A 27,950-nucleotide genomic window follows, 5' to 3' on the forward strand; every position below is an offset into this window, starting at 1 on the left:
TCGGTCCTGTAAGCTCACACCCGTGGCCCTAGAAGCTATTTGAAGCCGCAGGGTGTGGTGGTCTGTGATGTGAATCCCACCACTGAGAGGGGCACCCAGGACGGCCTGCCCCAGGCAGGAGCCATCAGAGACCGACTGCAGGAGGAACGATGAAGGATGGAGACTCACGCTGGGTCCCCGGGGATGACGAGGAGGGGGAGGGGCAGGGCAACTGAGGGGGTGGAGCCTGGGGCTCTGCGAAGGGCAGGCGGGGAGGGCAGGGGGCCGGGCTCGTGGCAAAGCTTTCCATGTAGCCCCCTTCCTGCTGTGACCCCCACTCTCCACAGGAGAAAAGATGTCTTTCAAGGGCGCCAGGTTCAGCATGAGGAGCCGGAGGAATGGCACGCTGGACAGCACCCGGACCTTGTACTCCAGCACGTCGAGGAGCACGGACGAGTCCTACAGCGAGAGTGTGAGTCCAGGGGCGCCCCCCCCCCCCCCCACCGTGTCCACAGCATCAGCGGGGCAGTCAGGTTCTGTGGGCACCGAGGCTCCTGCTTCAGAAAGACGGTATCTCAACATGCGGTTTCGTGGGTGATTCCTGTCGCATGCAGAAGCAGCTTCTCTTCTGCTGTTTGTCAAGCAGTCCTGTGGCAGCGGGCGCCCCTGCATGTGCCTTGTCAATTGTTGTGAAACGTGAACGTTGCACGTTTAACCAGCACTCTGGTGCTCAGTGCTGCTGGCCTGGCCGCAGCCCTGTCGGTTCACCGCAGACACGACTCTCGGTTCTCGGTCCTCTCCTGTAACTCCAAGGCCGGTGTCGGTTTGCTCTTCTGTGGCTTCTCGCCTGTCCCCAGCCAGCGTCGCGTTCCTTCCAGGCACAGAGCACGGTCCTGGCCGCTGCATGAGCCAGCTGGGCTGGGGTAGGAGGGCTAGGTGGGCACGTGGGCTGACTTTGGGACACGTCAGAGCTGTAGGAAAGCAGGAGGCAGCGGACGCTCTGGCCCCTGCCCCCGCCTGTGAATTTCCGGAGGCACTGGACTCAGGCACTCCCCTGCACCTGTGCACTCCCCACGCCAAGCGCCTTCTTAGATTCTGCCCCTGGTCTCGCCCTGGCCCTGGCTCTGTGAGCGACACTCAGGGGCAGGGGACGGTGGTGGCCTCTGCAGTGCCGTCCTCCTCCAGCCCTTCGGGGTCGGCGCTGACTCAGGCGTGGGGCCTCGGGGAGATGCGCGGGGCTGTCCTTCCTCTGGCCGTGCTCCTGGGGGCCCCTGCGGCATCCCCTCCCACCCCGCCGCTTGTCCCCTCAGAGATGCGGGTGCCCCAGGACGGCTCAGAGAACACACAGCTCTGCAAAGTGCATTCTCAGAGGGAGTTCCATCGGCAAAGCAGCTTTTATCACCACCAGCCCTCCTCCCGTCGACAGGAGCGGCAGTTACTGGTTCATTTCACCGCTGTGCACCTCTGTCTGGCACACATTTATCTGGCCTAAGGGTGCCGTGTATGTGTGCGTGTGTGTGTGTGTGCAAACATTTGGGTGTCCAGGCTTTGTGTGTGTGCATGTGTGTATGTGTGTGTGCATACGTGTATGTGTGTGTGACATTCAGGTGTCCAGGCTTTGTGTGTGTGTGTGAACATTTGGGTGTCCAGGCTTTGTGTGTGTGCATGTGTGTGTGTGTGTGTGCATACATGTGTATGTGTGTGTGACATTCAGGTGTCCAGGCTTTGTGTGTGTGTGTGTGAACATTTGGGTGTCCAGGCTTTGCTCTTAGGAGCAGTGTCCCTCTGGACATGCTTGGGTGTGCCAGCCAGGGCTCCTGGAGAGACTTCTTCAGGGTGAGGCGGGCGGTGGGGGTGGACGCCTCTCTGTCACGGGGTCGGGTTTCACACACAGGACTTATGGGGGGACTTCTGTTCAAAGGGCGGCTGGCCCTGGCCAGTTTGGCTCTACGGTTAGAGCGTCGGCCTGTGGTCCCGAGAGACCCGGGTTCGGTTCCTGCTAAGGGCACAGACCTCAGTTGCAGTTTGTCCCCGGCCCTGGTTGGGTCGTGCGGGTGGCAGCCACTCGATGTGTCCCTTTCACATCGATGTTTCTCTCTCTCTCTCTCTCCCCCTTCCACTCTATCTGAACAAAAAATGGAAAAATGTTCTCGGGTGAGGATAAAAAAAACAACAACAACAACAAAGGGCGGCTGGAGGAGGCACTCTTTCTGATGTCTTAGGGTGCGTGGAGGGTGGTGCCAAGGGGGAGACGGACGAATGCTCCATGGACTTCGTTCCAGGAGAAGGACTGCCCCGCCCCCCCTTGTGTCCTGCACGTCCGGTGAGGGCCGCCCTGTCGGGCATGAGGAGGCTGGGCTGGCTTTGGTGCCAGCAGCTGGACTTGGGAGGACGGACTTGTGTGAAGCTGTCTGGGAACTACAGCTGCCGGCGCCCCGTGACCCGAGGGAAGTGATTTGGGCTGCCAACCCCTCCCCTCCCCCACGCTCTGTGTCCCTTGCTTGTTCATGCTTCCGACCCGGTGGGCGTGCAGTGGGGTGTCACTGTGGTTCCCCTTCAGCCCGGCCTCGTCGCTTACAGGGTTGAGTGTCTCTTCACACATTTGTGGGGTACCTGGGTGTTTTCCTTTAGCGATGCCTGCTCGGGTCTTTGCCGTCTTCCCAGGAGGTTGTCTGTCTTATTCTCAGAGATTTATGTTCTTCATACATTCTGTTTACCAACGCTCTGATCACTCTGTGCTGCAAATATCTTCTCCCACTTTGGGGAGTGCAGGTATTTTGAAGTATTTTTTTTTTTTTTTTTATCTGTTTCCAAAGTTAGCTTCTGCCAATGAAGGGGAAGCTGCGGCTTATCCGTCCTGCTCGCTTGTCAGAGTTAGGTCCCTGCTGCGCCGGCCGCCTTGTCCCAGTACGAGCACAGCTATGGACGGAGGGTTTGGAATAGATCTTCTTTTGAAAAGCAAGCATAAGAGGAATAAAATCTGCAATAATGCATTATTTATACTAAACTATCCACAAATGCTTAAATTCCCCTGGTAGCCTTAGAGATGGAAAAAATAATTTGTATGTGTATAATGACATTTCTCATAAGATAACTCCAAGTAATTTTTAGAAAAATTTGCATTTAGTTATAAAAATATAAACAAATGCCTCTTTTTAAAAATGTTGTGTGCTCTAAAAGCATGGAGGGATGGGGGTGTTATGAATATGAAGTAAATTCTTAGACCCTTTGAAGTAGGCACAGGTCATATTTAGTATTCATTGGTCACAGCAGGGGGAGACTACATCAGTAATGTGTTATCCAATGTTCTTTCTCCAAAGGATCTGGCGAATTTTATTCAAGCAAATTTTAAGAAGCGAGAATGTGTCTTCTTTACCAAAGACTCTAAGGCCATGTAAGCAACGATTTTCCCTCCGTTTTTGCTTCTATGTTCGAACGTAAATTATTAACAACCGTTTCAACAAACACCCAAATGATCGCTAGTTCATTATTAAAGTTGTTCCATCTTGCAATTCTCAGAAATGGTGCGTGAGCAGGAAGAATTTGGCAAGTAGCTTGAAGCTGGTCCCTGGATCGAAATAATTTTGTTTTATAATTTTAGCTTTGGCAATCATTGGTAAAGGCTCCAAGAGAGGCTGCTGCCCCCCTCTGCATTCCCACAAGCCCGGGGGCCACCCCTCCTCCTGTGGCCGTGGCGATGTGTATGGCAGCTTTCGTGGCTGGCAGGTGACACCGCGCATGTGCACGCATGCAGTCTGACTCCCCGTCAGGCTGCTGACTTTGGGCCCTCCCATCTAACGGGTGGGCATCGACTGTGCTGGAGCACTGAGGCCGGGGGACCAAAGCTGTGGGTGCTGCCCCAGGAGCTCTGCCCGAGGGAGGTCCTCCGTGGATGCTACCCACTGAGCACCAGTGGATTGACTACTGATGTGTCCCCAGAAGATGCACCCAGATCCCAGTGGACAATTTAGCCCAGCCCCCGCTCCTCTCTGCCATTTTCCTTTTGCCTGCTGATGACAGAAGAAAGCGTGTAGCTAGCTGTTAGCTGGTGGGAGAGTTGCTGCCGTAGTTGCTAATGAAAGCTCGGACCCTCTGTTGAGCGGAGGTAGGAACAGAGGCAGGTGTCAGGACAACCAAGAGCAGGGCCCTTAGAATCAGCCCAAGTCCAACCTTGGCCTGGCTTCCTGCCCAGTGCATGGCCTTGAGCCAAAGATTCTTTTCTGAACCGAAATCTCTTATCCTAAAATGTTAGCAAAGTGTTCCTCGTGGGCGTGCTGAGGATTCAGTGGGGTAACACATAAATACGAACACAGTGCCTCAGTGCATAACAGGTCCTTAATAAATGTGTTTTCTTACTTCGTGTGAATTAGAGAATGAGCATCAGAAAAATGAAGAATCCCTCTTTTGTCACTGGTACGAACTTACTCATCATGAGTCATCTGACAGACTTAAACACCATGAGTCAGCTATTTACTCCCCAAATGCTTCACTGAGAGATTTTGCTGTTAGTCTATTTGTTAATGGGTATGAAACACAATCTGGATGCATTCATTCATTCATTTAACAAACATTTATTGGACATTTGCCATGTCACAGGGACTTTATGTACTTGGTTGCTGATTCTACAACCCCCCCCCACTCCCCCCACAAGGTAGCTGCTAATGTCATTTGACAGGAAAAGGGCATGAGGCTCAGGTGGGTTCAGTAGGTTACCAAGGTCACATGGCCAGTGGGAGAAGGATGAGGGACTGAACCCAGGTTTTCTGATTCCTAGGTTGTACATTCTTTTATCCCCAGCTCCCCTCCTCGACACTGCCTCAGACAGATGGTGTTCAGCAATACCTTCTTAGTTGCAAATGTCCAACTAATTGGCTTAGGTGCAAGGGGGTGGTAACAGGACCTCCTGGTTAAAAAGCACAGCTAGGTCCAGAACTCAATGCCACCAAGACCCTGTCTCTTTCCACCTGTCATTTCTGCTGTTGTCTGAATAGGTAGGTTCTTCACAGTGGCAGCAAAATGGACACCATATCTTTGGCTTCTGTGTCACCAACCTACTGCTTTACCAGTGGGAGAACGAGGGCCTACGCCGACGTTCACGGCTCTCATTGCCCGGCTGGGACCACGCGGCCCCCCGTGCTGATCCCTGGGGCTGGGCGATGGAACGTGCGGACGGCCAGACTTGGGTGTTGAGTCCACATGGACCCGGCGTGTAAAGGGATGACTCCGCGAAGACAAATCCGGTGCCCTACTAGGAAAAGAGGAAACGGATGTGAGACACGGAAACCTAGAGCCGCCACCTCGTAGTGCTTGACCGCAGCTCGAGTCTGGCCCCAGATGAAGGGAGATGTGGTGAGCAGACACAGGCAGAGGGCAGGGCCGTCTCGGTCCCCAGCTCCCATCTCAGAAGGGACCCAAGGTTGTGGACTGGGGTCAAGACTCCATACTCTTTGAACTTCCCGTATTTGTTATTTTTATCTCTCCATAGGTAGTGGGCGTTCATCTGAATTACCCACCACACAAGGGAATTCAATGAGAGGACTATTAATACTGATACCCCGATCTTGTGGCTGCTTGACACTCTAGCCGACGTGGACGGTCCGAGACCCCAAGAGTCCTGGGATTGCCGTGTGTGCTAAGCCCAGACCACTCATGTCTCTCCACGCTAACCCTTGTAGATCAGTCACTGGAGAGTGATGCCGACCATCGCCCGAGACTTTGCTGCCCGGCACAGGGGCTACCTCCTGGTCCTCCTGAGGCGTGGCCCCTTGTCTTGGCTTGTTTTCTTCAGTTCCACTGCCTTGGCCATGCTGGGTTCCAGGGAGAAATAGGAAGAACTGGCCTTTTGCTATAGGTGCTCTGTGTGATGGAACTTCCTGCCGTGACAGAAATGGTCTATACCTGCTTGGTCCTACGTGGTAGTCACTAGCCACGCATTGCTATTGAGCATTTAAAATGTGGCCGGTACAACCAAGAAGTTGAGCTTTTTAAATGTTAATTTTAGTTCATTTAGATGAAGAGTATTCCCACCACCCACGGAGAGAGAAAAATAACAGGACAGCATCAGGACCCTAGTTCTAACTCTCAGACCAAGTCTGAATCCTAGTGTTCTCCTGTCTGCCCCATCTCTCCTGTCTGTCACCCAGCCCTCCTCCAGGCACCTGTGCTCCTCCAGGTTACCTCCGCTGGTAACTGAGGGTTAGTCTCCAGCAGGTGCGCACTGATGCGTCAGTTGCAGCAGAGCGAGCTGCATGCGGCATTCCTGCGGGTATACTCATTCCTCATTATAGAATCTCCTTGCTGTGTGACTTTGGTAGTCACCCCAGGCTTCAACAGCTCTGTTAGCAGAGGCACTCATTCACGTGACACAGTTGAAGCCAATGCTCCCAGGTGGCTTCTGTTCTGATGCCCTGCCTTTGCTATTCCTTGATTTGTCCATAAGGCACCACCACCATACCCTAAAGTCACCAGCTAAAGCATGTATCATGCACCAGGCCCGGCTGATGCTTCACTCATGTCCAGCCCTCTCTGCAAGCCAAGCAGAGAGCATTGTGCTGGGACACGCTGCACGCTGCCAGGGGCTGTCCTTAGCTGTTCCCGAGAGGTCACCGGTACCTCGAGGGCAGGAATCCCATCCAGTGAATCTGAGGATGCCGTGAGCTCAGCCCAGGTCTGACTTTGAGTGCATTTTCAACCCATGTTTGCTGAGTGGTTGCAGTGTGTTGGGAGGAAGAAGGGGAGGAGGCCTTTCCACTCACTGCCTGTCTGTTCATGCCCCTGCACTTTCGTATCATGCGTCTCTATCATCTAACAGACAGTTCGCTTCAGTTCTGTAGCACTTCTCGTGGGGAGACCTAGTGCTCATCATTTGCACAGTTGACCTTGCCTAGCCCACATTACTGAAGGTCTCCCAGGCAGCTGGTGTCCAGTGCAGAACGGATGGTCTCTCTGAACTCCGGAATGCTTTGGGCCCCTGCCAGGGGACCGCCTCACTCCAGTGCATACAGCCCACAGGAAGGAGGGCCCACCTCGCTTTGGAAGAGCATTATTGGCTGGGCAAACTGGCAGGGTTGGCAGTGTGTCCCCGAGACTCACCCAGGGCTCCTGCATGTTCTGAGCCATGCAGAAAGCTGAACAAAGAGTCTCCAGATTTATAAGCCTCATCCCTGTAATAACCTCATGGCTACTTACGCAGAGGCTAGACTGCAGGAGGGCAGAGTCTGCTCTCCTTAGGTCCCAGCTCTTAACACGAGCCAGCTTTCTGCTGGACGGACAGTTAGACAACAGAGCGGAAACACCAAGAGAGTTTCTAAACAACCAACTGAGATGATGAAAATAGTCTAACTAAAACTTGACGGTCAACTCCCTTTTTGTTTCAATATAAGCTAATAATGTGCGGTTTATTTGAAAAACATGATGAACTATTTAAGAAGGTTAATGAAATCTGTTCCCTCCATCAATGTCATTGCACTCAGGGAAAACGTGTGCAAGTGTGGCTATGCCCAGAGCCAGCACGTCGAAGGCACCCAGGTCAACCTGAGTGAGAAATGGAATTACAAGCAACACACCAAGGAGTTCCCAACTGATGCCTTTGGGGATATTCAGTTTGAGACTCTGGGGAAGAAAGGGAAGGTAAGCAATGGGTTTCTACTCTAACTAGCTCATTCCTACCCTGAAACAACGCAGGCTGCTGCCTCGAGTTACCTTGAACTGTCTAACAGTATGGAGACCAGAGAGATGGGCACTCAGTCCAAAGACGATCACAGAACAAGGTAAAGCCTGTAGAAGTACAGGCGCTGTGATTGGATGGGGTGCAGTTGGGACACGCAGATGCGGAGGACCCCTCCCCCAGCCGCCTGCACACTGCCCATCTTGTGCCCCCATGCGGACTCCCCTCTGCAAGAGGGCGGGCCCACACCTGTGGGGACTGTCCTGTTCGCTTCGGCGTTGGGCCCTGAATAAGGTCTACACGCACCCGCTACACACGCACACTCCAGGCTCTTCCGTGAGGGTTTTCAACAACCTTTAACGATTGATAAGCGTCTCCTGAACTGCTCCTGTCCTGTGGCTCAGGGACAGGAGCATTCACAGGCGCTGGAAGCCTGGGGCTCCCTCGCACCTGCAGCCCAGCGGTGCAGCCCCGGAAGGTGGCCCAGCTCGCTGCTCGCCTTCTCTTCCCAGGATTGCCGCCCCGGGGGGGGGGGGGCCACACTGTGTCTAGCCCCCCACAGCTCCCTCCCTCAGCCCTGCTCCTCAGCCAGTGGTCCCCTCTGCCCCCCCGAGGGCTCCCTAAAACAGGGCACGGACCCAGCCTGTTGCTACTGTGCTGAAAACACCGCGCGTCCCACGTTCTCCAGCTGGCCGGGCCGTCGGTGGCGCCCACGCGCCCTAGAAGCCTGCTCTCCTTCGGGCCCCCCACCCCCCGAGGCCTCCTTGGCTGGTCCCTAGGAGAGGTGAGCCGGCTGGTCCCCGGCGGGCAGGAGGACACGTGCCCCGACGCCTTCCCTCTCCCCACAGTACATCCGCTTGGCCTGCGACACGGACGCCGACGTCCTCTACGAGCTGCTGACGCAGCACTGGCACCTGAAAACGCCCAACCTCGTCATTTCCGTGGCCGGCGGCGCCAGAAACTTCGCGCTGAAGCCGCGCATGCGCAAGATCTTCAGCCGCCTGATCTACATCGCGCAGTCCAAAGGTGCGCGGTCCGGGCGGGGCGCGGGACCGAACCGGCTGTCCCCTGAACGGGCTGTCCCCGAACCGGCTGTCCCCGAACGGGCTGTCCCCCGAACGGGCTGTCCCCCGAACGGGCTGTCCCCCGAACGGGCTGTCCCCGAGCGGGCTGTCCCCCGAACGGGCTGTCCCCGAACGGGCTGTCCCCCGAACCGGCTGTCCCCCGAACCGGCTGTCCCCCGAACCGGCTGTCCCCGAGCGGGCTGTCCCCCGAACCGGCTGTCCCCGAGCGGGCTGTCCCCGAGCGGGCTGTCCCCCGAACCGGCTGTCCCCGAGCGGGCTGTCCCCGAGCGGGCTGTCCCCGAACGGGCTGTCCCCCGAACGGGCTGTCCCCGAACCGGCTGTCCCCCGAACGGGCTGTCCCCCGAACCGGCTGTCCCCGAACCGGCTGTCCCCGAACCGGCTGTCCCCCGAACCGGCTGTCCCCCGAACCGGCTGTCCCCGAACCGGCTGTCCCCGAACCGGCTGTCCCCGAACGGGCTGTCCCCGAACGGGCTGTCCCCCGAACGGGCTGTCCCCGAACGGGCTGTCCCCCGAACGGGCTGTCCCCGAACGGGCTGTCCCCGAACGGGCTGTCCCCCGAACCGGCTGTCCCCCGAACCGGCTGTCCCCGAACGGGCTGTCCCCCGAACGGGCTTTCCCCCGAACGGGCTGTCCCCGAACCGGCTGTCCCCGAACCGGCTGTCCCCGCCCTGTGCGCGGAATCCCACGCTCCGGGCTGCATGGCTGATCATTCGCTTATAAACAGCGAGATCCGCGACTGAGCGGACAGAGCCCTGGCAGATGCGGGGACTGGGGGGCGGGGGGCGCGGTTCACAACGTGACCTTCAAATCAGCCTTAGGGCGCTTCTCTGCGGCTAATTGAATGTTTCTCGTAATCGTCTAAGCTTTTCATTTTCTTATTTCTACTTATTTCTTATTTCTACTTATTTTCTTATTTCTACGTATCAAGCTTTACCCAGAGTATTGCGGCAAATCGAAAAGGGAAGTTCAGTTGATTTGTTCTTTCTGTCAAGGATGCGCGTTTGGAAATCGCCCCTGCGCCTGGCAGGGTCTGCGCCAGTAAGGGTTGGACAGAGATCAAAGCAAGCAACTGAGGCTTTGTTACTCGAAATGTTAGCTTAGCTTTTTTTTTTTCTTTTTAACTTTTGTGTGATGAAAATTTCTTCAGAAGAGTTGTAAGAATAATACGATGAATGTCCAAAACACTTCACGTAGACTCACCATTTGTTTTTTGTTTTTTTAGTTTTTTTTTTATCCTTACCCGAGGATATTTTTCCATTTTTTTGTTCAGGTAGAGTGGGAGGGAGAGAGAGAGAAACATCGATGTGAAAGGGACACATCGAGTGGCCACCACCCGCACAACCAACCAGGGCCAGGGACAAACTGCAACCGAGGTGCATGCCCTTAGCGGGAACCGAACCCGGGTCTCTCTGGACCGCAGGCCGACTCTCCAACCGCTGAGCCAAACCGGCCAGGGCTAGACTCACCATTTGTTAACATTTCCTACAATTCTCTTCCCATGAGTATCTACATGTTATGATTGTTTTGGAATCACCTGAGCGTAGCCGCCGGGACCCTAGCCCTGGGCAGTAGTCAGCATGCATCTCGGAAAACCAGGTGATCTCTCACGTAGCTCAGGACAGTTTCCAAACTTAAGAAATTACCGCTGACCAATCCTGTCATCTAACAAACAGTCCATATTTTAGTTTTGCTAATTATCCCCCCACAAATTCTTGTGTCTCCCTCTGGATTCCAATCCACTTAGCTTTTCACATCATAGAAATCCAAACACTTCTTTCCGTTGGAACTGCTCTTATCCTTTCTTTGTCTTCTGGGACATTTTTGAAGAGTGAGGGCAAGTTAGTTCGACTGTTCCTTCATTTGAGTTTGACGATGTTTCTGCATGATTAGATTCAGTTTATCAAAGCCTAACATTTTAAAGGCTTCTTTATTAAACATATCGGTCGACTTACAGAACTAAGGAAGTGTGTCTTGTTTTAGATATGAGTTTTTCTTAATGTCAAGAAGAAACTGTGAGAAAATGGGTGCTTTTTTCTCCCATTTATTCTTCTCAATTTCATGACCAACTACAGGGAGCCACGGTAGACAGTTACTTTGTTATGAAACGGATCAACTCAGCTTCCTGAGCAGTCATTCATTCAACAAATACTACATGCCTACCATGTGTCAGGGATTGTTTTAGGTGCTGGGAATATAGCAGAACAAAACAGACAAAACCCCTGGTTAGAACAGCTGCTGAGCTGAAGTGAGGGGCAGGAGCTGGGAAGTCAGCGGCTCCTCGTCCTCTGCGTTGGCCACGTAGAGAGCTTCTTCACTTCCCGTGGCCTCATCTGAAAGGGGGATGTTGTCGGCAGTGAGCACAGGACAGGAACCTTACTCAGAGCCCGCTGAGCCTTTGGGTTCTCCCTCGTTGACAGGTGCTTGGATCCTCACTGGCGGCACCCACTACGGCCTGATGAAGTTCATTGGAGAGGTGGTGAGAGACAACACCATCAGCAGGAATTCAGAGGAGAACATCGTGGCCATCGGCATAGCGGCTTGGGGCATGGTCTCCAACAGGGACACCCTCATCAGGAATAGTGATGTTGAGGTATGAGCGGTCGGGAGGAGGTCTGTGAGGTCACATGGAGAAAGACCATGGCGTGGGGCTCTGGCCTGAACATGGGGCTGTGTGATGGAGTCAACTCATGGGAAAGTCAGCCTTGCAAGAAAGGCCTTTGGAACCTCAGGAATGAAAAACAAGGATGACATAAGCAAAAAACTCCTGGGAAGGATTTGCCAGGGGATGTGTTCGGTTCATTAAAATCTGTTCCCACCAGCCCGACCGGGTCACTTAGTTGGTTGGAGCATTGTCCCATATTTCAAAAGGTTGAGGGTTTGATTCCTGGTCAGGTCACGTATGTAGGTTGTCGGTTTGATCCCTGGTTGGGGCACGTATGGGAGGTAACTGATGGATATTTCTCTCTTGCATTGATGTTTCTCTCTCTCTAAAATCAATAAAAACATACCCTTGGGTGAGGATTAAAATATTAATAATAATCATAAAATAAATTAAAAAGGAATAAAAGATTGACCTTTGTTGCAAAGAAAGAAAAAAAAAGATCTATTGCCAGCAAGTCATGTTCGAGTCAGTTCTTTTATTCTTTATGCCCATGAAGAAGCCGTCACAAGAGGGCTTAGCCTGGCTGCCATACCTTATTTCTTGGCCACACTCACAGGAACTGAAGTTATGATACGGCCTCTGGTTAATTTGGCATTGAGGGGAACGTGAGACCGCCCCTGCCCCACAGTTTCCTGTGAGCACGTTTAGAGAGTGATATAATCAAACGCGTGTATCATGTTTACAAGAAAAGACAGACGTACGGGGTTTGTATCCAGTGTGGAGACAGCAGTGAGCTGAGGGCCTGCTTATGCGGTAGGTGCTCGCCACCCAGAAGCTGTGGGCCAGATGGTCCGAAATTCTGATAATCTTCTATCTGGGACTCTCTAGAAGTTCAGGTGGTAATTGGTCAGGATTTGGGGTCTTACTGTGTTTTATTTTTTACAATTATTTTACTTCCGTGTCAGCATTTTTGAGGTTAACAGGGGCGGAGGAGAGTGGGGAGGCATTTGCCGAGTCTTGCCAGTGGGGGCGTGGTGGAGAGGGAGGGGGAGGGTTTTGGAGGCGGGATCTGGGTGAGACTTGCCACTGGTCTTCTGGCTGCGTAGCCTTGAGAGATTTCTTCCCTGGATTTTTATAATAATAACCTTGTATTGTTATGGGATAGATGAACTGAATGGCAGCTTTTATTGTCATTACCAGCTACTCAGCCAGGGGTGGGAAAATGATTGCACATCAAATGCCAACTTTAGGGTGACAGTGGCCTGAGGGAGGATTGTGAGGACAGTGGCAGGCTGGATGGGAAAGAACATTGTTATCTGTTAGTGATGTTTGTCCTGGGCATGGAGACAGCTTATCCCCGTGGTGGACACATTGCATATATTCATTCATAGAATCATGAAACAACCCTATAAAGTAGGTATTTTTACCCTTGAATTGGAACAATAGCAACAAAAGACTTCAATGTTTCCCTGGTGGCAGTTTGTAGGGCCCATTCTCTGTCAACATGTAAAATTTGAAATGAATGTATAAAGATGAAACAGAATGTTTCAATCACTTGGAAATAAGAAACAAACAAATGACTTTCTGATTAAATAACTATTGAGTCAAAAATAAGTTCTCAAAAATTTAATTGCAGATTACTTAGCATTGAAAATGAAAACATTATATATTAAGACTAATGCTATATGGCCAAAGCTACACTCAGAGGGAAATGCATAGTCATATATCATTATTACTAAAAAAATAAAATAATTCAATAATAATAATATCTAACATTTATTTAATAATACTATGTATTAGGTTCCATTCTAAATATTTTACATGTATTAAGTCATTTAATCTTCCCAAGAGTACTAGGAGTTAAGTACTTCTCATTATGATGAGGAAACTGAGGCACAGAGAAAGTAAGAAACTTCCTTAATTCATACAACTACTAAGTAGCAGAGCCATGGTTCATGGTCTTTTAACTACTACAGTATTCAAATTAATAGTTTTTAAAAAATAACAATACCAACAAACTTAAGAAGAACAGGAGGAAAAAACTAATACTCATTCAGAAATAAGTTGTTTAGAAAAAAATGAGAAAGAATAGAAATATTCTTTATCCTCCAAAATACTTTTAACAATGTAATTTAAGTAAATAGAACCAATAAACAAAATATAATAATAAATATTGAGAAAATTATGTGGACGCTGCATACAAATATATTTCAATAAATTTGAAAATCTCATGGAAATTTCCATTTTTCTGTAAAACTAAAATTTTCTAAAGCTGATTCCAGAGGAAGTAGAAAATTTGACTAGATGAATGATCAATAAATAAGTTCAAAGGGAAATAAAAAGACATCTTCAATATTGTTCTGGGGTAGATGGTTTCACTCAGCAGTTAACTCCAACACGCACAGAAACATGAGGTCCTTTAAAAATTGCTGGAAGAAGAGCAAATTTGTGCCCTTTCTGAAAAACCATTTTGAAAATTATATAAAGAGCATGAAAACTATTCATAGCATATATCCAGTAATCACACTTCTAAGTGTATCACTAGGTAATTTAATATTTGGACAAACATTAAACTATTTCTCATAATAGCAAGCATCGACATAAACCTAAATATCTAGGAATATTAATAATGGGAATCTCCAGGGGGATTACTGTCAAACAAGGGAAAATTGTGGAGCCATTGAAATACTATTTCCAAACATTTTCTGAGGGCATGGAAACTATTTGTAGTTTTAAATAGACAAGTAGGAAAACTATGTAAATCATCTATACCCCTAGCAAAGACGAAGGCTCTGCAGTCGTGATGGTGACTATCACTGAATTTGTGGAGTAAACATGATTTCGGTTTTCTTCACACTTTTCTGCATTTGCCATATTTTCCACAGTAAGCATGACTTATTCTTAAATATTTTTTTAAAAATCCTCACCCGAGGATATGTTTTTGTATTGATTAGAGATTAAGAGAGAGAGACAGACAGACAGACAGACAGAGAGAAAGAGAGAGAGAGAGAAACATCAGTGTGAGAAAAACATTGATCAGTTGCCTCCCACATGTACCCTGACTGGGGATTGAACCTGCAACCTAGGTATGTGCCCTGACTGGAATCGAACCCACAACCTTTTGGTGTATGGGACAACTCTCCAACCAAGCCACCCATCCAGGGCAGCATGGCTTATTTTTAGATACTCAAATTATAATGCTGGTTGTTATTTTATGCTTCTTTTCATGGTAATCTCAAATGACTTCGAGTATTTCTGTAGAGAACTCATATGATCTTGTGGCTGACTTTCTTGTGTCTTTTGTCTTCCCTGAGCAACAGTGTTTGGTCTTTTGCAAATAAGTTGAACCCAGAAACTGCTCACGGTAACTTTGTTGGTCATCTCTTCTGATATGGTTTCTACTCGTGGTTTCATCACAGACTCAGCCTCGTAGGTAGGACTGTATGTAGCAGAACCCTGATCTAGCCGACCTGTGTTAAAACCACATTTCACAGACACTAAAATTTTACATGAGTTTGAGGGTCTTTTTTTCTTTCCTTATCTTCCATCACTTAATTTTTTTTTGTTAGCACTATACTTAAAAAATTTTTTTTTCTTTATTGATTTTAGAGAGAGAGGAAGGGAGAGGGAGAGAGAGAGAAACATTGATGAGAGAGAACATCAATTGGCCGCCTCCTGCACGTCCCCCACTGGGGGTCTCGCCCACAACCTGGGCATGTGTCCTGACTGGGAATCGAACTGGCGACCTCTTGATACATGGGTCGACGCTGAACCTCTGAGCCACACAGGCCGGATGACTCAGTACTATACTTTAAAAAGTATTGTAATGTTACCTTTGCATGAAAAAAGGCCATGCCTCTACTCATGATTCTTGTTCTTTAAACTTTAAAATCTATTTGTCAAGACTACCACAAGACAAAGCAACATGATAAAATTGCACACTCACTGAATGGAATCATATTAAATTTATAAGTTAATGTAGGAAAAGTGGAAATTGTTATAATAGCCAGTCCTCATCTAGTAATATGTCTCTCAATTTATGGAGGTCTGTTTTTTTAGGGACATTTAGTTTTCCTCATTGGGGCCCTACATATTTATTTATTTATTTTTTTTATCCTCACCCGAGGACATTTTTCCTTTTTTTGTTCAGATAGAGCGGGAGGAAGAGAGAGAGAGAGAGAAACATTGACGTGAAGGGACACATCGAGTGGCTGCCACCCGCACGACCAACCAGGGCCGGGGACAAACTGCAACCGAGGTACGTGCCCTTAGCGGGAACCGAACCCGGGTCTCTCCGGACCGCAGACCAACGCTCCAACCACTGAGCCAAACCGGCCAGGGCCCTACATATTTCTTTTTAGTGTTATTTCTAGAGATTTGATATTTTTATTGTTGTGAATAGGGTATTTATACAATGTAATTTTTGAAGCAATTTTTGCTGGTAAATTAAAAATAGTGATTTGTTTGTTGTTTTTAATCAGATATCATGTTATCAGTTTTCCTTGTTCTAGTAGTTTTTCCAGTAGATTCTCTGGGTGCTCTATGCTTGCAACCATAACATTAGTATATAGTGTTACTTTAAAAAATAACTTTTCCACTTAATCATACCTTGCATACTTTGTTCATTTGGTTGCCTTGGCCAAATAGTCCAGTATAATGTTAAATAACAACCATGACGATGGCAGGTGTTCTGGCAGGCATCCAAGCCACGCGGTGTCAGAGTTAGGGGGACTGAGTCTAGAATTTCCCCGGTAAATAGGATTTGGTGAAAAGTTCAACATATATTTCAAAAGTATCATGAGGCCTCGTCCTTGTATTTCTAGTTTACAGTTTTTTGACTCGGAAGCAAAGTAACATCTCTTTGTTTCTGTTGGGTTGTTTTCCTCCTTTAGACCATAATCTAATGGACTGACTCCTGGAAACAACACTAATTATTCCTTAATGATCTTTCTAGGTTTAATTAGCAGAGGGTGATTAGGATTTTTGTATCTTTATTCACTAGCGAGTGTGTTCTTTGGCTTTTCCTTTTGTGATTGTTTTCTTGTTAAGGCCTTGAGATCAGTGATGTGTCCTGGAAGGTGTACATGAAGGGTATACATGAAATGGGAGCTGTCATTGCAGAAAATCTGTGAATCCATCACGTGCCTGGGGGCCTGGCTGACAAACAGTGTCTCATGGTCACGTCTGGGACGCTGCTGATGGGAGCTCCGGGCTGGGCCAGGGCCACTGGGAGAATAGAAGTGTAACATTTGAACTTGCCTTTGCTCTGATTGTATCCGTGTTGTTGACAGAGTCAGCAACCATCCTCTCACGGTTGTTTTCAACTTGTGTTCTTGGAGTTCTCCACCTTCCCGATGCCGCGGCCGGTCAGTGCAGGTCCTCATGTTGTGGGTCCTCAACGACCGTAAACTTCTTTTTGTTGCTACTTATAACTGGAATTCGCTACTGTTACGAATCGCCATCGGAAATATGTGCTTTCCGATGGTCTTAGGCGACCCCTGGGAAAGGGTCGTTCCACCCCCAAAGGGGTCGCGACCCACAGGTTGAGAACCGCTGCTTTAAAGACTAAGCACCTTTGAATGGGGCCAACAGCTCCTTTCTTGGGGCTCCCACGGCAGTTTTCTTCCCTGGTATTGAGTGTCAGGACAGAGTGTCTATCTAATCGCTTCTTTTGGTGGTTCTGCAGCTATGCCTTTCTCAAGGGCAAAGGCCCCACCATGTTCATTTCCTAGTCCCTAGACCCTGGCTTAGGGCTCACCATGTGATAGACCCAAACAAATATGTATGTATGCATGTTAGTGTTTGCCTCTACCTGTATCCAGACACACAACTGTGTGTGTGAGTGTGTGTGTGTCTGAATACATATATATATATATATGTATGTGTATGTATATGTGTGTGTGTCTCTGGACATATATATCTGGATGTGTGTGTGTGAAAATATATATATATACACACATACATATATACACATACATATATGTGTGTGTGAATATATATATATTTTCATCCTTTCCTGAATGTTATTTGTTTCAATGAATTTATTCTAAAGAGCACAGGTGATGGAACGAGGACTGGATTGGGAATCTGGTCCTTGCACTGTCATCGGTCACTTATGTGACAATAGACAAATGACCCAACCATTTTGCACCTCCATTTTTCTTGTACTGAAATGAAGGCCTGAACTACAAGGTTTGTAAGACGTTCTGAACTTAGGGATCTAGGTGGAGGTACCCATGTAGTTGAACCCAAAAGGAACATGTACAAATGTCGTCCCGCATCTTGGCCAACACACAGAATCTCCAAGACAAGTTTCCGTGTGCTTCCAGGGCTGCTTCTCAGCTCAGTACATTATGGACGACTTCAAGAGGGACCCTCTGTACATCCTGGACAACAACCACACCCACCTGCTGCTGGTGGACAACGGCAGCCACGGCCACCCCTCCGTGGAAGCGAAGCTCCGGAACCAGCTGGAGAAGCACATCTCCGAGCGCACTATTCAAGGTCAGGACGTAGGGAGGGGACGCTGGGCACGGGTGATGCCTGGAGCGGGGCAGCAGCCACGCAGTAGCTACCAGTTGCTGGGCGAAGCGTGGTGCACTCACCGATTAGGTGTCCTGGGTCCAAGGAAGAGTTGTGCCGTCTCTTCTTCCTTCAGCACACTGGTGCTTGGCAGGGTCACTGTGACAGGGGCCCTTCGACATGCTGGAGTGATGACAGGGCCTCCTTGTCCCAGCCCGGGTGTCAGGACAGAGCGCCTGCTGCCTCTCCTGAGAGACGACACTTCAGATCGAGCGCACTCCATGGTGGCAGGTCTGAGCTCGCGGAGCAGGGTGGTCGGCAGCACGGGAGTGATAGTGATAGACCAGCCGCTAGTGTGACAGTCGAACGGTTCACTCCTTGCATCTTGGCTCCTTCTATAATCGAGCCGCCGAGCAAGGGGAGAACGCAGCAACTGAGTGGAGGCCTTTGCTTGCCCTGGACAGGGACCCCTCCCTCCCCGCTGTTGAGATGTCCTGTTGTGGAACGAGGTTGCTCATGACGTAGCGATACTCCATCACAGGGACCTGTTGGAGATGTCCTCAAACTTACACCTTCCATCAATGGGACACACAAGAAAGGAGGACATGTCCATGTGCAGCACTCTCCCTGGAGAGGAGGCATAGTTATGGGAATTTTTCACTCATTCAGGAAAGCATTGGATTATGCAAATGAGGGAGTGTATTTATTGTGAGGGTAAACTTGAACCTGGCCTAATAATATATGTTAGCAAAAGTGAGTCACTTACAGATTTTAGCATGTGAAGCACCAGCAACACATTGCAGCATGACCATGTCATGCTGTTAGAGGGTTAGGATACAAAGACACCTGAATGGTGATGAAGGCGTAGATAGTCAAGTCCATGAGGTCTGCCGCCCTCACCCCCCACCCAGGGCTCCCGTTCCAGCTCTCCCTTGAGGCAGGTGAGTCTTAAAAAAAATAAAATAAATAAGTGTAGTTTATTTGGTTAAAAATATTTTTATATGTAAATCATTATTTTTAAATGTGGGATGGTGACCAAAATGTAGATGGCCATGAAGAATGCCCTGGCCGGTTTGGCTCAGCGGTTAGACCGTCGGTCTGCGGTCCAGAGAAACCCGGGTTCGGTTCCCGCTAAGGGCACGTACCTCGGTTGCAGTTTGTCCCCGACCCTGGATGGGTTGTGCGGGTGGCAGCCGCTCGATGTGTCCCTTCACGTCGATATTTCTCTCTCTCTCTCCCCCTCCCACTCTGCCTGAACAAAAAATAGAAAAATGTCCTTGGGTGAGGGAAAAAAACAAAAACAATGGCCCGAGCGGGTCATCGTGCACTGAGGGGCGTCGCTAACGAGCCCCGGGTAAGTTCTGCGCTCCTGTTTTACAGACTCCAGCTATGGTGGCAAGGTCCCCATTGTGTGCTTTGTCCAAGGAGGTGGCAAAGAGACTTTGAAGGTGAGTCTTGGTTTGCTTTTCTGGAAGGTTGGTTGACAAGCTCACTCATCCGATTTGTATTTTCAGGGTTTGGGGTTCACCGAATCTGACCTAATTGTTTTTACTATAGCAAGTAGGCAGCATTGCCCCCACCACACAGTGCTTCCCTGACAGGCTCAGGTCGTTCCCTCAGGTAAGGTTTAGGAAGGGGATTTGAAGCAACATGAATAGTCTGAATATTCAGTGTCGGCTTTGGCCATCAACCTGCCAAAGAGAAGGGTTGACATGAACTCAGGAGCCTGAGGATCGGAACCAGGATGCACCTGCATGCCACCCCATCTGCGTGGAGGTGAGCTGTGACCAGACACACACACTGACACCAGATCCCTGTCCCAGGCCACCTGGAGCCCACCCTCGGGCCTCCTGGGCATGCGGGGCTGGGCATTCGGAAAGGGTCCGAAACCCTAAGTGACTCAGGTCGTGGAGAAGTAGTGCATGATTTCGCACCTGCACTGTTGAGCAGCTGAGCTGGAATTCTGTCCCCCCTCCGTCCTGTGGACTTGATGTTGCCGAGCCCGTCTTGACTGCGGCCAGGCGTCTGCTCAGCTTCTTTGAGGGCGTCAGTGTGGCTGCATCTGAGTCAGTGTTTGAAGATGTGAGCATCGTTTTCATGATCGTATCTTTCTGGGAATAGGACAGTGTAAGAAAGTTACTTGAACTCCCTCTTTTAGTGAATTTCCACGTTGACTTGTGTATCCTCCATCTCCCCTAACCCGTTTCAACTCTGACACAGGATTAGATTTACAGACCTCTGGGCTCCTTGACCCTCTCTCCTGTCTACCAGAGTGCACCCCCAGAGTTACAAGTGATTTCTGGAAGACGATTTAGAATCTTATAATCTAGCACTTCTCTGTTTATTCTTTTATATAACAATGATCTTTCATTCATTCATTCATTCTCAACAGGTATTTATTGAGCGCCTGCTATGAGATCGGCTCCTGAGACCATTGTTAAAGAAAGGTCTTTCAGGGGAAAATTAGAAACCTTTTCCCAGTGTGAAATGGTCAGTTTGTGACAGCTTGAAGAAGCAGCAGCAGCACAAAAGAGGAAGGGAAATGGAGAGAAAGTAACGACGATGGTTACCTTCACTGTCTCTGAAACTGTAGATTAGAATTCAGATTTCCAGAGAGCTGCTGACCCTGGGCTTCTGCAGCGTTTTCCGGGACTGTCTGCTCAGCCGTTCACACCCAAGGCAGGGCGGGTACAGAGGAGAGGGACACGGGAAAGAGGGAGAACACGGCCCTTCATCCCCTCCTCCCTCAGCCCCTCTTTACCGCTTTACATCCCCGCCCCCACCTGCGCCACCCTGACCCCCCCCCCACACACACACACACTGGTGCGGGAGGGAGGGAGGCGCAGAGGCCCCAGCCCAGGGTCAGCCCTCTGCTCGCCCTGAAGAAGGGACCGCATACCTTCTGGGCAGAGCCTGCTCCGAGGACAGGTTCCGTCTGGTCCGAAGGAGGGTGCGTCACAGTTCCCTGTGCCTGTGCACAGAGCACCTGGTCTTGCTTTCAAGGGATTACAGTTCTCCCGCCTGACTCTCCGGTGCTGGCCTCTGGTCTTTCTCCAGGACTTGAAAATGTGCTGGGTGATGATCCAGGAAGCAAAGATGTTTTCCTCTCTTTTAATTAAAGGGGCAAGGGAAATCATTTGAGGAGAGAAATAGGGGGTCATTGCTGGCCCCGGCGGAGCAGCTGGCAGCGAGGAGGCCGAGGGCTGTCCTCAGAGCAGGGCTCTGTGTGTGGTCTCAGAGTTTGGGGTGATCGTTCTGTACATAGCGATGTTTTCAAGCCTTTGTTGATGGAGAACCTGTCAGTCACTCCTCTCCTTCTTATGGATCTGGTACGAGTCCATTTCCCGGTCAGCCACAGTGGCCAACACTTGGTTTGTTTCTGATTGAAAAGCAGACTCCAGAGGGAAAATGCAGGGAGGACATGTGAGCGTGTGCGGTCAACCACCCTGAGTCAGAACCGCGCCCCGAGCTGGGTTTCTGGCTGTGGCACGTGTCCCTTGCATCTGACCGGCTCCGGCTCCCCTCTCCCAGGCCATCAACACCTCCATCAAAAGTAAGATCCCCTGTGTGGTGGTGGAAGGCTCAGGGCAGATCGCCGACGTGATCGCCAGCCTGGTGGAGCTGGAAGACACCCCGACGTCGTCCATCGTCAAGGAGAAGCTGGTGCGCTTCTTGCCCCGCACGGTGTCCCGGCTGCCCGAGGAGGAGACCGAGAGCTGGATCAAATGGGTGAGCTGCGGGAGACTCTGGGCCTAAGGAGAGGGAGCCAGGTTCACCTTAAAGGCTGGCCGCCGCTGGCAGCGCGGGGGTTCAGATTGGCTCAGTGACTGGAGCTGTGCTGGGGCCCAAACCATGTCTTGGTGGAAATGGAAACTCATTTTAGTTAATGGCCCCCCGGCCTCCGGGCCTCGGGAGGGGCGGCACAAGGCTCACACTCCGGTCTGTCTGCCAAGCTGGCCGCCCTCTTCTTTTTAGACATATTTTACCCTCACCCAGGGGTATGTTTTTATTGATTTTAGAGAGAGAGAAAGGGAAAGGGAGAGAGAGGGAGAGAGAGAAACAACGTTGTGAGAGAGAAACATGCATCAGTTGCCTCCCTTATGTGCCCTAACTGGGGATTGAACCCACAACCAAGGTATGTGCCTTGACCAGGGATCGAACCCACAACCTTTTGGTGTACAGGACAGCACTCCAATCAACTGAGCCACCCTGCAGGGCTGGCCATCTCTCCTTCACGCTCTGATGTCAACAAACATCGAGTGGCGTTTTGTGTGTGTCGATGGGGGAGAGCCTGGTCATGGTGTTTCAGAGATGCAGGTTCTGCGAGTCCACCGGCGGCAGAGACTGTTCCCGGAATCACTGCCTCTCCGAGCAGCTGGCCTGGGACTCCATCCGACTCTCTCACCTGCCTCATGCGGTCACGTGAGAAACGTGTCCGTGTTGGGATCTGTTGTGCTTCTCATCACCAAGCCTGCGGAGTGTGTTTCTGTTTCGGGGCCACTGTGGGCTCCTGATGACTTTCTTTCCTGTGACTGCTCAGTCCGTTAGAAAGTCACCTGAGTATCAGCAGGTCCGTTCACATCAGCTCGTTCACGGATGGCTTTCAGTATTTGGAGATTTTATAGGAGCCTGTGCCTGGCTTTGGAAATGTTTTCATGAAGGAAATAACAGGCTGCAGACAACTAGAGTTTTTTCAGTCAGAGACCCCATTTCATCACGAGAGTTGAAGGTTGGATTTAATATAAATGATTTTTAAATTCTTTTTCTTTTGGTTAGTCCTCACTCGACAACATTTTTCCATTGATTTTTTTTTTTCTTTTTGAGTGGAGGGAAGGAGGGTGAGAGAGAGAAACATCAATGAGAGAGACATATCAATTTGTTGCCTCCTATGGGGACCGAATCTGCAACCCAGGCGCATGCCATTAACTTGGAATTGAACCCGTGACCCTTCGTTCCACAGGCCAATGCTGTAACTGCTGAGACAAACCAGTCAGGGCAAAATATTCTTGAAATTGATGATCATTTCAACAGTATTTGGTTGCAGAAGAGCCTCAAAGTGTCCGATTTAGCAGACTGACATCTTGGCATCCTGAAGGTAATCCTGCTCATGGTTGCCTTGTAAATATGAGAGTCCACCCAGCCTTCTGGGCTGCCGGGCACCCGTAGTGAATTACTACCCATGGGACCCCAGTGGTCATATCTGACTGCAGAGACTGGGCAGTGGGCAGTGATCCTGATGAGGGACCAGGAGACAAGTCCTTTCTGAAATAAGCCTCATGCTCTGAAGTTCAGAATTTGAAAACTCAGATGCGTCTTCTCGTGGCCAAGAGTCAGTGTTGGTGCCGACTGATGCTTATCTGATGTTCCTACTTGTGACATTTCGCACATTTTACTAGAAGGAGATGAAGCTGGTGATTTTCTATGAAAGTTCATGCTGGGACTTTAATGGATCCTGGCCAAGTCCAGTGTAGAGACAGACACCAGAATCACGCGAATGAGATCAAAATGGTATTCATTGATGACGAAGGCAAAGTGGAGCCACGTGGCTTCGGGGTGCGGCCACAGTGGCCTCCGTGTGCTGAGTCCCAGAATGAGACGGGGGGGGCCCACCCAGACGGAGGCCAGGCCTTTGCTGGCTGCGGACCAGAGCATGAGCACCGTGCAAGGAGCAGACCCCAACAGAGGGGCAGGAAAGGGCTGGGGGCCTGGCCAGGTCGCCAGTTGGGCACATCACTCCCCAAGACTGGGGAGCACGCGCGGGGGCGGAGCACCCTCTGCATGGAAGTGTGTGGTGAGGAGGAGCCCTCCCTCCCCAAATGTTGTATGTTTTCAGTTCTCCACGTGTTCAGACCTAAACCGTTTGAGTCATTCCAAAGATATCAACATAGCAATTCCAAAGCGTACATAGCAAGGTAATCCCCTGTGAAGCATGGAAGACATTCAGTGGTCAGCTCAAGGGTACCCAGAGAGCAGGGGACTCGCAACTCTCAACTGACCCTCCAGAGCCGGTGTAGAGTCCAGACCAAGCATGTCCAAAGGGCCATGTCACCCAGTGGGTCCCCACACCCTTTACGAAGGACTTGGATTTCTTCTGCTTCAAGGCAAAAATAATCGGAATGTGGTCACTTGCCCGGAACGGGCTAAACCTCACACGCATTTCACTTTCTGCGATTATATTATCCTTTCTGGGATTCATGTCTAGTTCATATTCATATCTGATGTGCTCCATACATCGTACTTGTAATCATGTCAGTCAGAAGACATACAGCAAAGATGAAAATTACCTGGAATTTTAACTATGTGCTCATGTGGGCTTTTGCAGTTGGTACAGCTTTCCCAGGAGACCATGCTCCCGAGTAGAATTATTGATGAATGACTATATGCAGTCAGTCAGATATTACTTGAGCAAGCCCCCAGGATGATTGTGGGTGACCTCAGTGATCATATGCACAACCAACCCCAAAACCTGGACTCACAGTTTCTCCACCTCCCCGAGACCCAGAATTTCCCAGGACATGCCCCTGGCTCCTGCCAGTCTCTCAGCGTTACTCCCCTGCACAACCTCTGACTTCCCAAGAACGTGACCTTTCCCGGGCTCCCGATCTACCGGCCAGCCTAGACAGCAGCCGTCCCTTCATTTCAAACTCTTTTATTTATTGAAATTACGTGTACGGAGCACATACTGTCTGACAGGTTCTGCAGCAGGCGCTTCAGAAAGAACAGCGCACATAGCAGAGAAAGCAGACATTGCAAAGTTCATGTGGACTGATGACAGTAGGGTGTATTGTTTAATGTCGTCTGAAGTGGGTGTTCTCGAGAAAGGACACGTGGATTCAGCAGGGCATGAGCCAAGGGAGCCTGGCCTCGCGTGAAACACCTTTCAGGGGACGGCTTCTCAGAGAAGGTGACGTGGGAGCTGCGATCTGAAGCCTGGGTAGAGTTGGTGGGGTGAGGACTGGGAGTGTGACGGTGAGAACAGTACGTGCAAAGGTCCTGAGGTGCAAGGCAAGCACGGCCTACCCGAGGAACAAGATGGCAATGAGGGCAGAAGCTGGGGGTGGGAGCTGGAGAGCTTATTAGGGGCCACGACAGGAAACGAGCTCCTTTTTCTCTTATCTTTTTGCAGCAATGCAAGAAAGAATTTATTGGCTGCAGCAAAAGCACACTCAGGACAGTGAGACAGGAAAGGGCTTGCCACAGAGGAAGCAGCAGGAGAGCCTAGGCTGGGCTGCTGTGGCTCACTGGGAAGTCGGTGAGCCAAAGGGGGCCTTGGAGACAGTTCAGGGGGCTAGCCCAGGGCGAGGTGCCCCGATCACAAGTCTCGTGGAAGGAGTGGCGTGGGCATGCCCCCCAGGGAGGCCGTGCCACAGGGAGCCCCTTGAACATGGCTTTGAGGGTTGGGTCTTGCTCAGGTGTAGGGGGGTCACGGAAGGGTGTGGAGCGTGAGAGTGGTCAGAGCTGTGTGGGCTCCCACTGGCTCCTTGGGGGACAGGATCGGAGGAGGCAAGAGGACGTGAGAGAGGGGAGATGGACTCCCCTGCCGCGCTCTCTGGGTGCCCTCAGTTTTCTCTGTGTCCACATCCCCTCTCTCCTTCCTTCTGAGCCCTGGAATCTGGGTGCTTGGGCCTGTCCCCGTGTGTCCTTTCTGGTTGGAGGCCCTTCCCTCTGCCTGCACAAAGGCTTTCCCCGCACGCCACCCGCCCCTGCTCTCCAGCAACCCCGCGGTGCGTGTATTCCTGCGGCTTTCGTCTATTTCCTTCCCACCGCTGGGCCCCACTTCTGAACTGAAGCCCCAGCGCCAGGAAGCCGCAGCCTTAAAGTCGCCTCCTAAGTCCAAATCCAGGGGCCTTCTCAGTGCGCATCTGCCCCCCTCCCACCCGGCCCGAGACTCCCCCTCCGCCCAGCCCGCACTCTGTAATTCCAGGTCCTCACCCCCAAAAGTTGCCAGGAAAACCCACCACCCCCTCAAACTCTGTGTAACCGACTCCAGACTCGCTTCCTCCTCTCGAAGGAGAACTTCCTCCCCAAGCTCCCGCCAAGCTGGCCAACGCCCTAAACTGCGGAATTAGGGGCCGCTGCCTGTCCCCCAGCTCTCTGATTTAAAAGAATGTTTTACACATGGAAGTAGGGCACAGACTGACATCCCTCAGAAGAGGGTGTGTGTGGGGGGGTTGGGGGGTGGGAAGAGATAAACCACAGAACTTATATGCATGTTTGCATGACCAATGGACATGGACAACTAAGCCGGGGACAGGGCGGAGGTGGGGTGGGGTGGGGGTGCCAATGGGGTAAAAAAGGTAAAATATCTGTAACAAAAAATTAAATAAAAAATTTATTAAAAAAATAAATAAATAAAAGAATGTTTTACAGTTGAACATCACAGAACAGTCACGAAGGGTGAGATCCCTTCTCTCTTTGCCTAGTGACTGAGTCCTCTGGACTCTTGTTCACAAGGAACCTTCCCTGCCCATAGGTTAAGCCCTTATGACCACACGTGGATGATTTCTATGCTTTTCTGTCCCTTTTCCTCGTGTATGCACTCATCCCACGATTGAGTGCCATGTGCTAGGCTTGGCCACACGCACACGCACGCACCTCTCTGGTCGATGGGCCCTTAGCTTTTTCTACGTGTGCCCTTGTATAACCTTTATTCTCATTGCAGTCAAGGACTTCTTGTTCCAGTTAGAAGTTAGACTCTACGGGTATAGGACAGTAGGTGGGGAAGAAGGTCTGGAACTTCCCTGTAGATGGTATGTGAAAAAAGTGGAATAAAAGACTTCTCACCAAAAAGCGTGAACTTTACCTGGCTGGTGTGGCTCAGTGGATTGAGCAACGTCCCATGGACTGAGAGGTCCTGGTTCAATTCCCTGTCAGGGCACATGCCCGGGTTGTGGGCTTGATCCCCACATTGATGTGGGCTCGATCCCCTGATTGATGTTTCTCTCTCACATTGATGTTTCTATCTCTCTCTCTAAAAATCAACACAAAGGCCCTGGCCAGTTTGGCTCAGCGGTTGAGCGTCGGCCTGCAGACCAGAGAGTCCCGGGTTCGGTTCCTGCTAGGGGCACGTACCACACACACACACAAAAAGTGAACTTTGTGCTCCTAATGTATAAAGCCAGTTGGCTGACAACTCTGTCCTTTATATGTTGCCAGCTCAAAGAAATTCTTGAAAGTTCTCACCTGTTAACAGTTATTAAAATGGAAGAAGCTGGGGACGAGATTGTGAGCAACGCCATCTCCTATGCCTTGTACAAAGGTGAGCAAAAATAGCCACTCTGAAAGTTTCAGCTTTGTGCTGCTTTCTGGGACTTGCATTGATTTTTTAAATGGCTTTATTGGAATACAGTCTTGCACTTAATTTTGATTATTGTAGACTGGAAGTTAGAATGAGTACCGTTGACCTGCTAAGGTAAATCTCGGTTATGTATTTTATAGAACAAAAATTTGTATGTCATTGAAATGCTGGTCAAATCCGATCACAGTACTGTTCAAAGATTGTCTCTAGCAGTGTCTCAGACTCCCCTGAGAAGGCGAGAGGGCTGTGGGCCTTTGTCCTGGGGCTCCACACATGTGCACACACGTGCGCACACACTTCGCACAGTGATTCTGCATTCGTTTCAGGCCTAACAGATCACCTGAAGCTTAGGGGGGCGCTCAAGTTAAACATTCTCACCTGTGATCTTCGTTGTTTTAGAATCCCATCAAGGTGGATGTTACCTGCAGTAAATAGAACCTTGGCAAAGACTGTGTAGAGTTGAGCCGCCTGACTGTAAATGGAAGGTACGCAGAGCAGGGCCAGGCACAGGAACTGCGACATACACATTCATAGTTTAGCCCTGGCCGGTTTGGCTCAGTGGTTAGAGCTTTGGCCCGCGGACCGGAGAGTCCCGGGGTCAGTTCCTGCTAAGGGCACGTACCTCAGTTGCAGTTTGTCCCCGGCCCCGGTTGGGGTCGTGTGCATGGCAACCACTCAATGTGTCTCTCTCACATCGATGTTTCTCTCTCTTCCTCCCTCCTCTCTATCTGAAGATAAATGCAAAAATGTCCTTGGTTAAGGATAAAAAAACACAACAAAAACATTCATAGTTTATTA

The 27,950-nt window shown here is 50.3% G+C and overlaps 1 protein-coding gene across 1 annotated transcript in view; it reads left to right on the top strand.

The window, feature by feature from the left end:
• Positions 1–334: 334 nt before the first annotated feature.
• The window catches only part of TRPM8 (transient receptor potential cation channel subfamily M member 8), a 79,716-nt gene continuing 52,100 nt past the window's right edge, over positions 335–27,950 (top strand). The window contains exons 1-9 of the mRNA XM_036253366.1: positions 335–451; positions 3,300–3,373; positions 7,452–7,608; positions 8,494–8,671; positions 11,148–11,320; positions 17,662–17,836; positions 19,235–19,302; positions 21,386–21,583; positions 27,011–27,113. Of these exons, the coding sequence (XP_036109259.1) occupies positions 335–451; positions 3,300–3,373; positions 7,452–7,608; positions 8,494–8,671; positions 11,148–11,320; positions 17,662–17,836; positions 19,235–19,302; positions 21,386–21,583; positions 27,011–27,113 (1,243 nt within the window). The remainder of the gene's footprint in view (positions 452–3,299; positions 3,374–7,451; positions 7,609–8,493; positions 8,672–11,147; positions 11,321–17,661; positions 17,837–19,234; positions 19,303–21,385; positions 21,584–27,010; positions 27,114–27,950) is intronic.

The sequence above is a fragment of the Molossus molossus genome, unplaced genomic scaffold (genome assembly GCF_014108415.1).
Source record: "Molossus molossus isolate mMolMol1 unplaced genomic scaffold, mMolMol1.p scaffold_m16_p_11, whole genome shotgun sequence".
In the NCBI taxonomy this organism is placed as follows: Eukaryota; Metazoa; Chordata; class Mammalia; order Chiroptera; family Molossidae; genus Molossus; species Molossus molossus.